General features: G+C 48.6%; 1 protein-coding gene across 1 annotated transcript in view; it reads right to left on the reverse strand.

The window, feature by feature from the left end:
• The window catches only part of GREB1 (growth regulating estrogen receptor binding 1), a 133,431-nt gene that overhangs the window by 25,222 nt on the left and 94,364 nt on the right, over positions 1–13,845 (reverse strand). The window contains 6 exon segments of the mRNA XM_032353287.1: positions 1,583–1,698; positions 2,721–3,017; positions 3,019–3,039; positions 3,041–3,062; positions 11,106–11,242; positions 12,758–12,953. Of these exon segments, the coding sequence (XP_032209178.1) occupies positions 1,583–1,698; positions 2,721–3,017; positions 3,019–3,039; positions 3,041–3,062; positions 11,106–11,242; positions 12,758–12,953 (789 nt within the window).

Here is a 13,845-nt window from a genome sequence, read left to right on the forward strand (position 1 = left end):
GAGCTTCCCACAGGCTCAGATTCTCATCTCAAAGATGAGAATTAATTAACAGCCATCTAAGTGCACTGTTTGAGGACTGTATGCAGTCGGTGGACATTTAATGAGTCAATCAGTATTTAAAATGTGCCAGGACGGTGCTAGATGCTAGGGACAGATTGACAATCAAGTCACCGCCATATGAGAAAGGAGTCTGTCTGGGAAGACAGACCCCAACAAGCAATGAGAGAGGCAGAGGAGTGGGCACAGAAGTCAGGCCAACGTGGGCTCGGGCTGTGGGGTAGAAACCCCAACACGCCTGGAGAGAGGAAATGTGGTTCCAGTCACGCTCTACAACCTCAGGCAAATGGCCTTTCGTTTGTTCATCTACAGAACGGGACAGTGATGCTATCCTTGCAAAGACTAAATTCTCTATGGAAAGTCGACACTGGGCCTGATACAGAGAAGGTGCTCAGTAAGTGCTTGCTCAAATTTAAGATGGCTTAAGGCATTGTCTTAATTCTTAGGGAGTTGAGGGATGGGAGAAATAATCCGTGTGAAATGCAACAACCAAGGTTAAATGTTTTAGAGCCCCCTTTACTGGCCTGCAAGGATGCGGCGTGCAGTAACCCTCGTGTATGTGTGGGGCGGCCCAGGGGAAGGAACCCCAGCTTTGGAGGTGGGCAGCCTAGAGTCCGTGGTTTTCCACCCACACTTAATCTCTAAGTCCCATTCCCTCACTGCTCAAAGGGGACAGTGAAATATGACCTCCCCCCAGGGCTAGAGTAGTGAGGGTAAAATGAACTACAGCACAATGAGAAGAATCTGATACAGTGCCAGCACGAGACAGGAGCTCAGGAAGTGTCCCCTCGTACTGTTTTGTTCTACAGGGAAGAGTGTGTGGCTGCCTCCCCTCGCCACGGTATTAAGTAAACCTTTAGGAGCCAAACTGTTGCCATTCATTCAAGCAACTGCCTTACTGGAGACTCAGTGACCTTCTGTCCTGAGTGTCTACTTGTCTGTGTGACGGCCCAGAGACCCCGGGAGACACTGAATGGGTTCACAGCTGACCCGTGTGGCTGTGGTCTCCAACGGAAGACAGCCTTTGAGACAGTCAGCTCTGTGTGTGGAAACCAGCCCCTCCTGAGGGGCATCCGCCACCTCCCCATTTCCCAGAACGCCTCTTCCACCGGGAGGGCCCCACTATCCCAGCAGTGAGACGCTGGGAGAAATGAAGCTTTGACCCCCAAAATGATCAGATTCTTTCCTAAACAGAAGAGCCTTCCCCAATGCACACGGTGATCCTCGTGGGGAGAAACCGAGAGAGGCATCGACCCTACCCCAACTGGAAGGCCTCCACCCATGGGCCCAGCAACAGCCACCCCTCCCCCCGCCCAGGGAGCCCAAAAAGGGCCTGTCTGCGAATGAGGGAATGGTGCCCAGACCTCAGATACGTTCCACCACCACAGGCAGAAAACTGTCAGATAAACACACAACTCCGTGGTGACCGTGAACGTGAAGACTCCACCTGCCGTCGGGCACCGGCAGGCCGGCCTGACGGCCCCCCAGAGCCGCAGGCACGGGCAGCCACAGCCCCTCAGCTCACCTCGGTAAGGACTCCCCGTGCGGGTCCGTCCCGCTGAAGATGAGGATGCACGGCAGGCCCTCCAGCTCCAGGTAAGTCTGAGGCCGCCACTCCGCGGCCTCGATCTTCTGCCACATCTGCGGGAAGGGAAAGCAGTGAGGCGGGCGAGCCTCCTCCCGTCCGGACTGGCCCAGCTCTGACCGCTCTACGGCGTCCTCCTGACCGGAAGCGTTTCGTGAAAAGGACGGTTCTTCGCAGGACAAGAAAGCGTGTCGTCGGCTTCCCGGCCGTACTCCCCGCCGCACGGCATGGCCCGTGTCGGCCGTGACGGGCCATCTGCGGCCGCGTCCCTGGGACCAAGTGTGCGTTCGCAGTTGTGTCTACCGCTTGCACAGAGCTTCCTTAACCGGGCCTCTCCCTCGCAGCTGCTGCTCAACTCTTCCCTCGGGAATCTGTGTAACTCTCCCGCATTTTCCCTCCCTCTCTGCGGGCTCAGTGAGGAGCTCGGGGCCGGGCACTGCGCTAGTCTGGGGGCGCTGAGCTGTGGGGGTGGTCCCTGCCCTCCACCGCCTGGGGAAAGAGCCAGAGGACAGGCAGCACCACGCCAGCCCCTGCCTCCATGCAGAGGAGAACCAAGGGGCAGGGAGGGGCAGCTTCCCGAGAGAGGAAAAGGCAGCAGCTGAGTTTACAGGCTAAACCGTTCGCTAAACCAAGGAGGAAGAGAAAAGCGCTCGTAGGAAGAAAAGGCACCCGGCAGCCCGGAAGTCTGAAAGAGCAAGACGGGGGCACCTGGCTGGTTCAGTCCGTTAAGGCTCTGCCTTCGGCTCAGGTCATGATCTCAGGGTCCTGGGATCAAGTCCTGTGTCAGGTTCCCCACTCAGCGGGGGGTCTGCTTCTCCTCTGTCCCTCCCCCAACTCTGGCTCACTGACTCTTTCTCCCCTTTTTCTCAAATAAGTAAAATCTTTAAAAAAAAAAAAAAAAAAAAGCAAGACAAAGCATTGGGGGGCAACATTTATAAGTAATTCGGTCCAGTAGGCAGGGACAGGACAAGAGAGGCAGCCAGAGGGGTGGCCCACCATGGAGGGGGCATGACAGACAGGCTCGCTGAGGTGTCTGCTGCCATTCGTCACCCCTCCCGCCCCTCCCCCAGGCGCCCACCTTGAGCTGCTTTCACGAAGTGCTTCCGACGGTGATGCCAGAGCTGGGGCTGCCCAGGATGATCTCGAAGTGCTCCTCTAGGGCCAGGCGCGCCCGCACATGGGCCAGTCGCTCGTAGGCCACGGCCGCCAGCGGCAAGCAGGGCACCCGCAGCAGGACCATGAGCCCGTGGCCGCAGGGGCACTGTTTGGGGGCGTTGATGAGGTTCTGGGTGATCTCCAGCGTCTCCACTGACGTGTAGTCCTTCATCTGCGAGAGGCCGCTCACGGCCATCATCGCGGCCGCGTAGTGCTGCACAGAGAACAAAGGTCCTGATCACCGGCGCTGTGCAGGCGGGGGAACCTGCAACAAACGGAGAGACGGGGCCGTGACCGGGCTGCCGGCCACCTCGGGGACGCCCGGAGCGCTCCGGGAGGAGTAGTGGGGCTGGTGCCCAGCCAGCAGGGAACCCAGCACAGCCACCAATGCAGGCATGGCGGCTCCCAGGTTGCACGCAGCTTGTGTTTCCTTCCAAAGCTGGTCGATTCCAACCTGAAAGGGAAGGCTTCCTTAGAGGTCGAATCGAAAATTGCTCGGGCATTTCCAGCTAGGAAACAAGGGCACGGGTCCGCTATTTCTCGGCACTTTCCAGCCCTGGTGCACAGGAGCGGCTCAATAAATACTGTGCAATGAGCAAAGAGGCATGAAGGAAACTAATGATTGTTCCGTCTCTCATCAGCTTAATTTGCAATCTGCCCTCATTCCCCCTGAAAATAGAACCACCAGGCTCAGCACGTAAGCGCGGCTGTCACCTTCCCCAGACTGAGGGCGGCCATCCTGAAGGCACAACTCCGGCCTTCATTTCAAGGCCAATGAGTAACCAAAAAGGTACCTAAATGTGATTTGACATGAATTACAAATCAGAACACATTCAGTCAAACCAATCCCAGTTTGGGCTTCAGAAACTGTTACCATCTGTGTTTACACACAAAAGTGGCAACCCCACCATGACCACATGCCCTGTTAACGGTCTCGTGACCCGCACATCAGAAACAGACCCAGAGCCCCAGCAGAAAACCCCACCCCTGTAGGCCACCGTGTTTCTCAGTAGGAACAAGTCGACATCTGCTTTACCAATCAATGATGTTCTTGTGGGTTTATTTCACTGGAAAGCATCTCCTGACACAGTGGCTTTTTGGAGCAAATATAGAGAAGTATCTGGATCTACAAAGATCGGACCCTTAGCATGGCCATGCCACCCTGAGAGCTCTACCAGGGCAATCAGTCACCTTCCGCAGAGTTTCGGAGGTCTTCCCTCATCTACTATTCTCCTTGTCTTCATTCTTAGTCCTTAGCATTTCAACTACGCCGGGAGTTCTATACATTGGAGAGCTAGCTTGGCAAACTGAACACTACCACGTGCCTGCTCTCTCGGGAAGGCACGACTGATCTGCAGACTCTGGAACAGAGGGGAGTCAGCCCTCCAAGGACTGCCTTGCCCTACTCCTGGTACACTGGCCAAACAGTGCTTAAGAAGCAAAGCAGAGAGCAGGGTGGAAAACGCACCTGCTGTGGTCTCCCCTGTCCTACAGCACTGTCCCAGCTGTGGTGGCCCCATGTCACCCTGAGCAAGGTAGGATGAAGGGGGATGACGAAGGGCAGGAGTCATTTGGGAGGAAGCATTCTTTTTCCCCAACTCTGATGTGGTGGGAAGCACCTGCATTCAACTCTGTTCAAAGGACAAGCAGAGTCAGAACAGGAACCATATTTATCCATCTGAAATGACCAAAAAACTGGACAAATATATGAAACAGAGTGTTTTCAAGACATTGGGCACCAGGAAGTGAAAGACAGTGATCCTCAGAAATGGGAACCAAATTGGGTGAGCTCCCAGCTTCTTCTTGGAAGAAGTTTCTGGAATGGCAAAGCATCATTGTTCTCCCTGACTTGAAGAACAGCATTGGAGTCCAGGGAAATCAAGGTATCAAGAGTTCACAGGGGAAGAACCAGAAAGGAGTAAGCCGCACAAATAGAGAACTCAGGAGAACTACAGAGGGTCCCCCAAGTCATCAGCTGAGGAGTGATCAGTGTATTAGATGAGGAAATTACTCAAGGCCAAGAAAGAAACCATCCAAGAGAATTAAAGGGAACAATGCCTCAAGTTCACACAGGGTTTAGAATAATTCCTGTTCCCACTAACAGCGTGGAAGACCTCAGAATTCATGGAACATTATAGACTACTTAGAGGGTTTTGCCTTAGTAGGGACAGCCCTGACTAAACTGGTCCTGTCTAACAAAGCTCAAAGCTTAAAGTCAGACCTAAAAGGATTAAACCATCTCCAAGTAACTTAACTACATCCCTGAACATAGCTGAAGAACATTTATAGGAATACAAATATATCCAGCCCCAACAAGGTGAGATTTACAATGTCTGGAATCCTCTCAAAAATTACCAGATATTTAAAGATGATAATACAACCCACAATAAGGAGGCAGAAAAATCAATCAATAGAAACTGACTCAGAAATGACACACATGATAGAATTAGTAGATAAGAACATTAAATCAATTATTGTAATTAAATTCTATCCATTTAAAAAACAAAAGATTGAGAATGTTAGAGATGTAAAAGAAAAAAAAAAAGACTCCAATTCTAGAGATCAAAACTAAAAACCCTCATAAAGAAGATGAAGCTGGACCCTGAATTCTCATGGGAGCTGCCATCTTGGTATTTGGACTTGCCCTGCCCAGCCAGTGATAATGCATTCAGGGATGGGTACCTGACCCAGGATAGGTCATCAGTCTTTTCTCGGAATTTTTCAAACTGTTTAAAAAAATCAGCCACCCTCGAAGCTGAAGACTGTGTAATTCAGCAGCAATGAGAGGTGATGTTTTCATGGAAGAAGCCACTGTGCACTGAGATACAATACAGACAACACAAAGAGAGATACCAAAAACAAGACAACACAGTCTCTACAGTGTTTAATACCTAATGTAAGTTCCTTCTGAAACCAGCTGCATCTCTGACATTCAGTGGTTCATTTATTCAACCTCTCCTTTTATTTCATGACTCAATACATGGCTCTCCTTTTCTTAAGGTAGTTCAAGTTGAGTTTCTGTCACTTGCAAAGAAGAGTTCTGATTAATAAACAAACACAAGTAACTGTTTAACATCCATCCATCAACGTCTATGTACATTCATGCATGTGCTACCTAAAATTTTTTTCTTCTTTTCTTAGAGGACACCTTCTCTCTTAGGAGAAAAGTTCCTTCTTGTTATACAAGACTCCTTTGCCTTTATTAAAAAAAAAAAATACACACACACACACAAACACACACACACACACACATATACATAAAGAAACAATTGAGATGTGACTGGCAGCAGGAAAAAAGATTAACAAATGTAAAAACACAGTAATAGAAACTATCTAAGATGAAACAAGGGGAAACAATAAACAATGACTACAGCACCAGACAGTTACGGAACAAATTCAAGCAGCTTAATGTATGTTATTGGATTACTCTAAAAGACAGAAGGAGAATGTAAAAAAATATATTTGAAGAAATAATAACTGATTTTTTTCTCAAACATAATGAAAATTCAATTAACTTAAGTATAAGAAACATGAAGAAAATTATTAACAAAGCATATCTTAAATTACTTAAAACCAGTAACAAATTTTTAAAAATTTTAAAGTGGCTTGGTCACTGGATGGAAGGACCTGGGAGGGGAGGGCACATTATAGAGAGAAACAAAGGTGATGGCAACAGATTTTGTTTGAAACAATGCAAGTCGGAAGATAGTAGGGCAACATCTTCAATGCATTGAAAAAGAAAACTACCTAAATTTTATACCTAGGGAAATATCTTTTAAAAATTAGTAAAAATAAAGACACACAAAAGCATAAAGACTGCATCACCAGCAGACCTTCCTTACAAATGTTGATTAAAAAGTCCTTGAGAAAGGATAACAGAACCAGATAAATCCACACAAAGAAATGAAAAGCACTGCAAATAGTAACTACGTGCATAAATACAAAAAATGTTTTTAAAAAGTTATTATTTAAATATCTCTAAAAGATAATTGGCTATCTAAGGCAAAAGTAATTTATTGTGAAGTTTATAACATATATTAGTAAAATGTCTGAACACAGATGTACAAAGCATAGCAGGTGAGATATAGATACACTGCTGTAAGGATCTTATCAATGAAGTGGTATAATATTACCTGAAAGGAGAAAGTAGCTTAAAAATATACACTGTAAAGTCTAATGCAAAACCTAAAAGGACATCAGAATTACAGCTAATAAGCAAGTGGAGGAGGGAATGAAACCATAAATGCTCAGTTCATCCAAAGCGAGACAGAAAAAGGGAGTCCATAACACAGATAAAACAAAGAGCAAAGTGGTAAGATGGTAGCTTTAAGTACAACTGCATCAATAATTAAATGTAAATGGTCTAAACAACTCAACTAAAAATGGTCTAAACACCTCAACTAAAAGTCACAGACTGCCAGATGCAATAAACAAGTAAGACCCAACGATAAGCTATCTACATGAAAACCTTAAATATAAAGACACAAGTTGGTTAAAAGTGAAAACATGGAAAACTATAAACTATGCTGACATTAACCAAAGGAAAGCTGGAGCAGCTATATAATATCAGCAAAAGTAGATTTTGGAACAAAGAATTATATCCTTTGGGTCCTTTCATAATGATAAAAGAGTCAATTCATCAGGAGACACTTTACCAAAAATGACATACAGGTGACAAACACATGAAAAGATGTGCAACATTATCAGTAAACTGGAGAAACGAATGAAGTTTTGAAAAATACTGTGTAATTTCATTCATATAAAACACTAGAAAATGCATAGTCTACAGTGAGAAAGGGAAAGGAAGGAATAATTAGCAATGGGGAGAAGGAATCTCGTGTTTGTTAGCTTAATTGTCGTGAAGGGTTTGCCAGGGTTTACATATGTCAAAACTCACCAAATCAAACATTTCAAATATCTGCAGTTTACTGTAGGCCAGTCAGTCCTCATGAAAGCTATTGTTTAAAAAAAAAAAAAAAAAAGAAAAAAAGAACTACCATGTGGGAGGCAGGAACTAGCCCAGCTCCAAACAGTAGGTACGTGTAGGACATGCCTGCCCCTAAGCCTTTGTGGTTGGCCTCATAGGAAGGAAGCACCACAGAAAACATACTGGAATGAAAACAGGAGTCGTTAAATGTCTAAATCTCTTAAGGACCAATGAGTCTGTGTCTTGCCAAGCGGACTTCCCAGCCACAGGCTGGGGTCTGTGTGCAGCACAGGGCCATATCAACAGGCTGGCCGTGCACATGGTGGCAAGAGGCAAGTAACCAATGTGTTCTTACCTTCAGTGCCTTCTGTCCAAGTTGCCTGTTTCAAAGAGATACCCAGACAGTGGATTCCTAGAAACGGCAGCAGGGCATGGTGGAAAGAACACCAAACCTGGCTATAATCCAGGGTGCCCCAAACAGGATGTGAGACCCTGAGAAAATCACTTCCCCTGTCTGGGTCTCAATTCCCACAATTATAAGATGGGGTGGGGTGGTTGGGTTAAATGATTCCTAGGCAGTCCTATGATTCTCCATAACTCAACATTCCAGAGTTTTCTATTCTCTTCTGATGTAGTGAAATTTAATCTCTGTGAAACACTTCCGGTTCAGCAGAGGGGGAGAGAGGAGAGAGAGGAAGAGGATGGTGGTGAGGATGACAGTGACGGTCGTGGTCACAGTAACGGTGCTGATGGTAATGGCAGCAATGACCACAGTGGTGAGGTGCATCATGATGGTAATGATGGTCCAGTGATGGTGACACTGGTGCTGACGGTGGGGACAGTGATGGTGATGTTCTCAGTAATAATGGTGGTGACAGCAGTGACAGTGATGATGGAACAGTGATGGTGATAGGGGTGCGGATGATGGTGACAATGATGGTGATGATGTCATTAATAATGGTGGTGACAGCAGTGACGGTGATGATGGGACAGTGACGGTGACACTGGTGCTGATGGTGGTGGCAGTGATGCTGATGATCTTGGAAATGGTGGTAACAGCAGTGACATGATGATGGGATGGTGACGGTGACAGTGGTGATGGTGACAGTGATGGTGATGTTCTTGGTAATAATGGTGGTGACAGCAGTGACAGTGATGATGGGACAGTGACAGTGACACTAGTACTGATGGTGGTGACAGTGAGGATGATGTTCTCAGTAATAACAATGGTGACAGCAGTGACGGTGATGATGATGACAGTGGTTGTCACAGTGGTAGTGATCGTGATCATGGGATGTGACAGTAACAGCGGTGTTGATGGTAATATTGACAATGGTGGTGATGGTGGTGACCATGATGGTAACAGTGGTGACGGTGGGGACAAAGCCATGACAGTGTTGGCTGCAGCTACCAAGAGCATGTAATGTGCCCCAGTCATGCTCTAATGCTCTGTATGTATTAATTCATTTAGTCCTCAGAACATCCCCATCTGGTAGGCATTCTTCTCCCCACAGAGGACGGAGAGGCATCCCTAAAGTCTCAGGGCTAGTAAGTGGCAGACCCAGGCCTCGAACCCTGGAAGTGTGACTCTGGAGCTGCAGCTCTCAGCACACAGCTGTTCCTGAGTCGGCCCATGTTCCTGCTTCATCCAACTCTCATAAGAAGCCACTAGAGGGGGCGCCTGGGTGGCTCAGTGGATTAAGCCGCTGCCTTCGGCTCAGGTCATGATCTCAGTGTCCTGGGATCGAGCCCCGCATCGGGCTCTTTGCTCAGTGGGAGTCTGCTTCTCTCTCTCTCTCTGCCTGACTCTCCGCCTACTTGTGATTTCTCTCTCTGTCAAATAAATAAATAAAATCTTTAAAAAAAAAAAAAACAAAAGAAGCCACTAGAAAAGTAGAGTTGTTCGCAGATGACCTTACGGAAGTTCAGAGAGGTTCTGTGATTTGCCAACGGTTAAAACTCATGTTTAAGCCAGAACATATGGTCCGCGGTCAGTCTGGCCTTCTAGCCATGAGCCCTCGCCCCATATGGCTTAGGTTCTACTATTTTGGAGTCAAGTGATAAGGATCAGGTCTAGCCTCACTACAAACCCATGTGACCTAGGGCAGGTGACCCAACTTAAGTCCGTTCCCTCCTCTGCCACACAGGGGTAACAGGACCTATTCCACTGTGAGGATATTTTCGGCAATAAACACAGAGCACTGGACCCGAAGTGACAGTTCACTGAGCACCCGACGGAAGGAGCCGTGTGAGGAGAGAGAGGCAGGACTCCTTCCTTCAACAGGTGTTCGAGCCCTCAGCTGCCCACGTGTGGGGGGGAGAGCAGATGACATCCCTCAGCATCCCACACCCAAAGGGACTTAGTTTCTCCAAGGACATTCTGGGGAACACGGATTCCATGACACACACCGGAGATGCCGCACATTCTAGCCTCCACGGGACTGAGAGCACGCGTGGCAAGGGAAGGCTCGGAGAACTCTTGTGGAAAGGAAAACCTTGAATGTCAGGTTTCTTGACCAAAGCACCCCTTTAGGCCTAAGAGCTATCTGCATCCTGCCCAAGCAGTACAGCTTGGAGCACAGTGTGAGGAGCCCGCGTGTAACGTAATCCCTTTGTTGGCACAAGAGTGGGGCTCCATGAGGGAAGGTGGCAGACCCGGCTCGACACGGACAGTCCGGGGCAGAGCCGCTCATTCTGCTTTGCAGTAGCCAGTCTGTAAACCCTGGCCTGGCTTTATGGCCATCGCTTAACCTCCCAGGCCTCGGTTTCCTCATCTGAGAAATGGCAGCATTGACATCTGCCTCTGTGGTCCGCCGCGGCCCGGGTCGGAGCGCAAGCTGTAGAGTCGGGCTGACTGTGGCTTCACAGCCGGTTCTATCAGTGGCCAGATGTGCGGCCCAGGGAAGTCACTGGGGTCTCTCAGAGCCTCAGTTTACTTGCAAAATGGAGATAATAGCAGCAACTGGCTAGGAGAGACGGTGAGGCCCTTAGAACAGCAAACAGCATAAAATACACTCTCGACAGGTGATACACACGGGACACGAAAAACGAAGCCAACTAGGACTGTCACTCTCATGGCCTTCAAATCCTTCGTGTCTTACCTCTTCCCACTTTCTTCAGTTCCCTGCATCGCAAACACAGCCCTCCACATTCCAACATGCTGCTGCCCATTCTCATCTCTAAAATATTCTAGAACAACAGCACGACAGGTATCAGTAGCCCCACAGGCAGGGCAAGAAATAAACCAGGTCCCTTTAGCAGAGGGACGGCGTCACCCAGGAAAGGAGGGCGGTGGCCCCTTCTGGAATTCTTGGGCTGCACACTCTTCAGCACACGCGCGACTCCTGAGTGTTTTTGGTAACTCCCAGCCGAGACGTGTACCTTTTTCCTAATGCCGTGACCATGGCCTCGAAGGAGCTGTCATATCTGAGCAAAGGGAGGCTGTGTCCCGAGAGTGTGGACTCAATGAACTCTGACAGCCCGAAGTACTTCTTATTCTCAGGATACAAGTCGACCCCCTGAAACAGAGAAGAGCATCAGTCACACGAACACGGCATTGGGGGGGGACTGAGAGAGTCACACGCTGGCCACCCAGATGGCTGGCACAGGCATCTTGATCTACATTGTGCTGACGGGGGCTGCCTTGATGGTTCAGCCAGTGAAACGTCCGACTCTGGACCTTGGCTCAGTCACGGTCTCAGGGTTATGAGATCAAGTCCCGCATCGGGCTCCACGGTCATCTTGGAGCCCTTAAGACTCTCTCTCCCTCTCCCTCGGCCCCTCCCCAGCTCGTGGCATGTACACGCACATGCATGCTCTCTCTAATAAATAAAAAATCTTTTTTAAAAAATAAAAATGAATTGCGCTGAGTCTGCAGTCCCACAGACGACTTCCCTCTGCAGACTCAGAGCACAGAGCACTCTCTGATTAAAAGATGCCGCATCCATGTCAGTCAAGACTTTTCCCTTCGTCTGACCTGGTGTCTTTGCCAGGAACAACATTGGCCTTGTTTTTTAAACTCACAACGTTCTTGGGTGAAATGGCTTCTTTCCGACAATCTTAAGCTAGTTCTAGGAACAGGCCAATCAGTTATCCTGTGTTTGGCCTGCTACTAAAACCTGCAGAAAGAAATGCATTTATCTAATCAATTTCACCCCCATGGACATAACATTCCTCCCAGACTAACACCGGAGCTGCTCAAATGTCAGAGTTGGAGAGGTTAATAAAATTGCAAAGCCATGAACTTGCCCTCACGCACCAAGGTTCTGTGAGGGCCACAGCCAGCAGGACGGGATCCCAGCCAGGCTCACCGCTCTCCGACTGCACGGCCCTTTAGGAAAGTAGCTCAAACCTCCTTTGCCTCATTTTCTCCTTCTATAAATGAGCAACCATCCTAGCCCCTGCATCTGATAGGAGGTCATACGATAAGCCGCGCAGAACAGTGCTTCCCTAGCTCACCAAAGTGCCACAGAAACACTCGGTATCCCTACCACTGACTCCAACGCTAACGGACTGACACCAAGCATCAGTATCTTTATAAGTTCCTCAGATGACTCCAGGATGCCCCAAAGAAGTCTAGAATTTGAGGTTTGCTTGTTACTTGAACCATTAACTAGAATCCAACCACCCAGAATTCTCCAATTATTCTCAGAATTCTCAGACGATCAGTTGGAGCCTTCTGTTTTGGTGAGAAAAGGCAGAGAATAAAGCACAACCTCACCAGGTTTTACGGATGTGGGTTCCATTCGGAAGGAGATTTTAAGGCCTGCTGCTTAAGGATGTGGGCATAGGAAAAGCAGGAACCTTTCCAAGGCTTCTAGACTAAACATTACATGTCCTCAGATGGGGAAGCCAACTAATGTCCTTTGGCAAGGAAGGGTTTAAATCTAATTCTGGGTCAAATCAAAGATCCAAGAAACTGGGGACCCATGTGACCCCCAACTACACCAGTTAATCAAGACTTTTACCGAGCAGAATTTCTCCCGACTCAAGGGCCATCGGGACACCAGGCAAGGGAGCCCAGAGGCACTCACGTTGCTATAGGAGGCAGGCCAGTGGATCTCGTTGTAAGGGCTGATGAGGGTATGTTGTGTCTGCAGCGCGTAGGGGAAGGACGTCACGTGGAGCGTCACGATGTTGGGGGCCTCCTTCACCTCCCTGCAATTGAGCAGTCTGTCCACCAATCCCACGGCCGGGTCACTTTGGGCATAGAGATTATGAACAGTGCCACTGGGGGAGGAAAGGGGGGAGAAGACGCAGTCAGTGGGAAGATGAATCCTGCTTGGTAATTTTACAAGGATCAAGCGGTTGAATACACTTCTAACTAGCCCCGCCCACATTACATTTCTCTAACTAGCCCCGCCCACATTACATTTCTCTAACTAGCCCCGCCCACATTACATTTCTAACAAGCCCCGCCCCAAAGTGTGCAAGTGATCAAAGCTTCTGGCTCTGCCCATGATGAGAAAAATTTAAGGAAAAAAAAAAAAAAAAATGCACTGCAAGCACCTGCCAGGAACTCCCCAGATACTCACTGCTTATTAAAAACTTAGCCAGGGGACCAGTATTTATGGAGGATTGCTTGGGGGACACACAATCCACTCAGTCCTCCAGAGCGGGAATTCTCACCCACAAGTGCTCCTTCTGCCCCATCTGACTGTGTACTTGTCTCAAATTCTTTCCCCTAAATTCCTACCGGCCTGAAAGGATCCTCAGAGGATATAAAACGGTACATTCTATATTAAATTTAAAGGTTTGGGACCAGGAAGGGGAGGCATTTTGGGCAAGGGGCCCAGGAGAAAAGCGCAGCTCAGCTCTTCCCTGTGGGCCATGGCCTCGGCCTTCTCTCCTGGGAACCCAGCAGAATAGAAAACTCTCGGGCTTTTGGGTGGCAGGAGGCTACTCTGAGAACCCACCCCCTGCCCAGTGAATACGCACAAGCTAGCCTTTCTTAGAATTCAGGGCATTCAAATCCCTCCCAGCCTAAGCAGGGACCTTAAGTCATATGCCCTGCCTACAGGTGATCTCTGAGGTCCTGGCCAGCCCTACATGCCTGCATCCATGCAAAATCAAAGCCTTTCTCGGCGATCTGACCTGGTATCTCCCTTCCCTCCTCACCCAG

The sequence above is a fragment of the Mustela erminea genome, chromosome 7 (assembly GCF_009829155.1).
Source record: "Mustela erminea isolate mMusErm1 chromosome 7, mMusErm1.Pri, whole genome shotgun sequence".
Classification (NCBI taxonomy): Eukaryota; Metazoa; Chordata; class Mammalia; order Carnivora; family Mustelidae; genus Mustela; species Mustela erminea.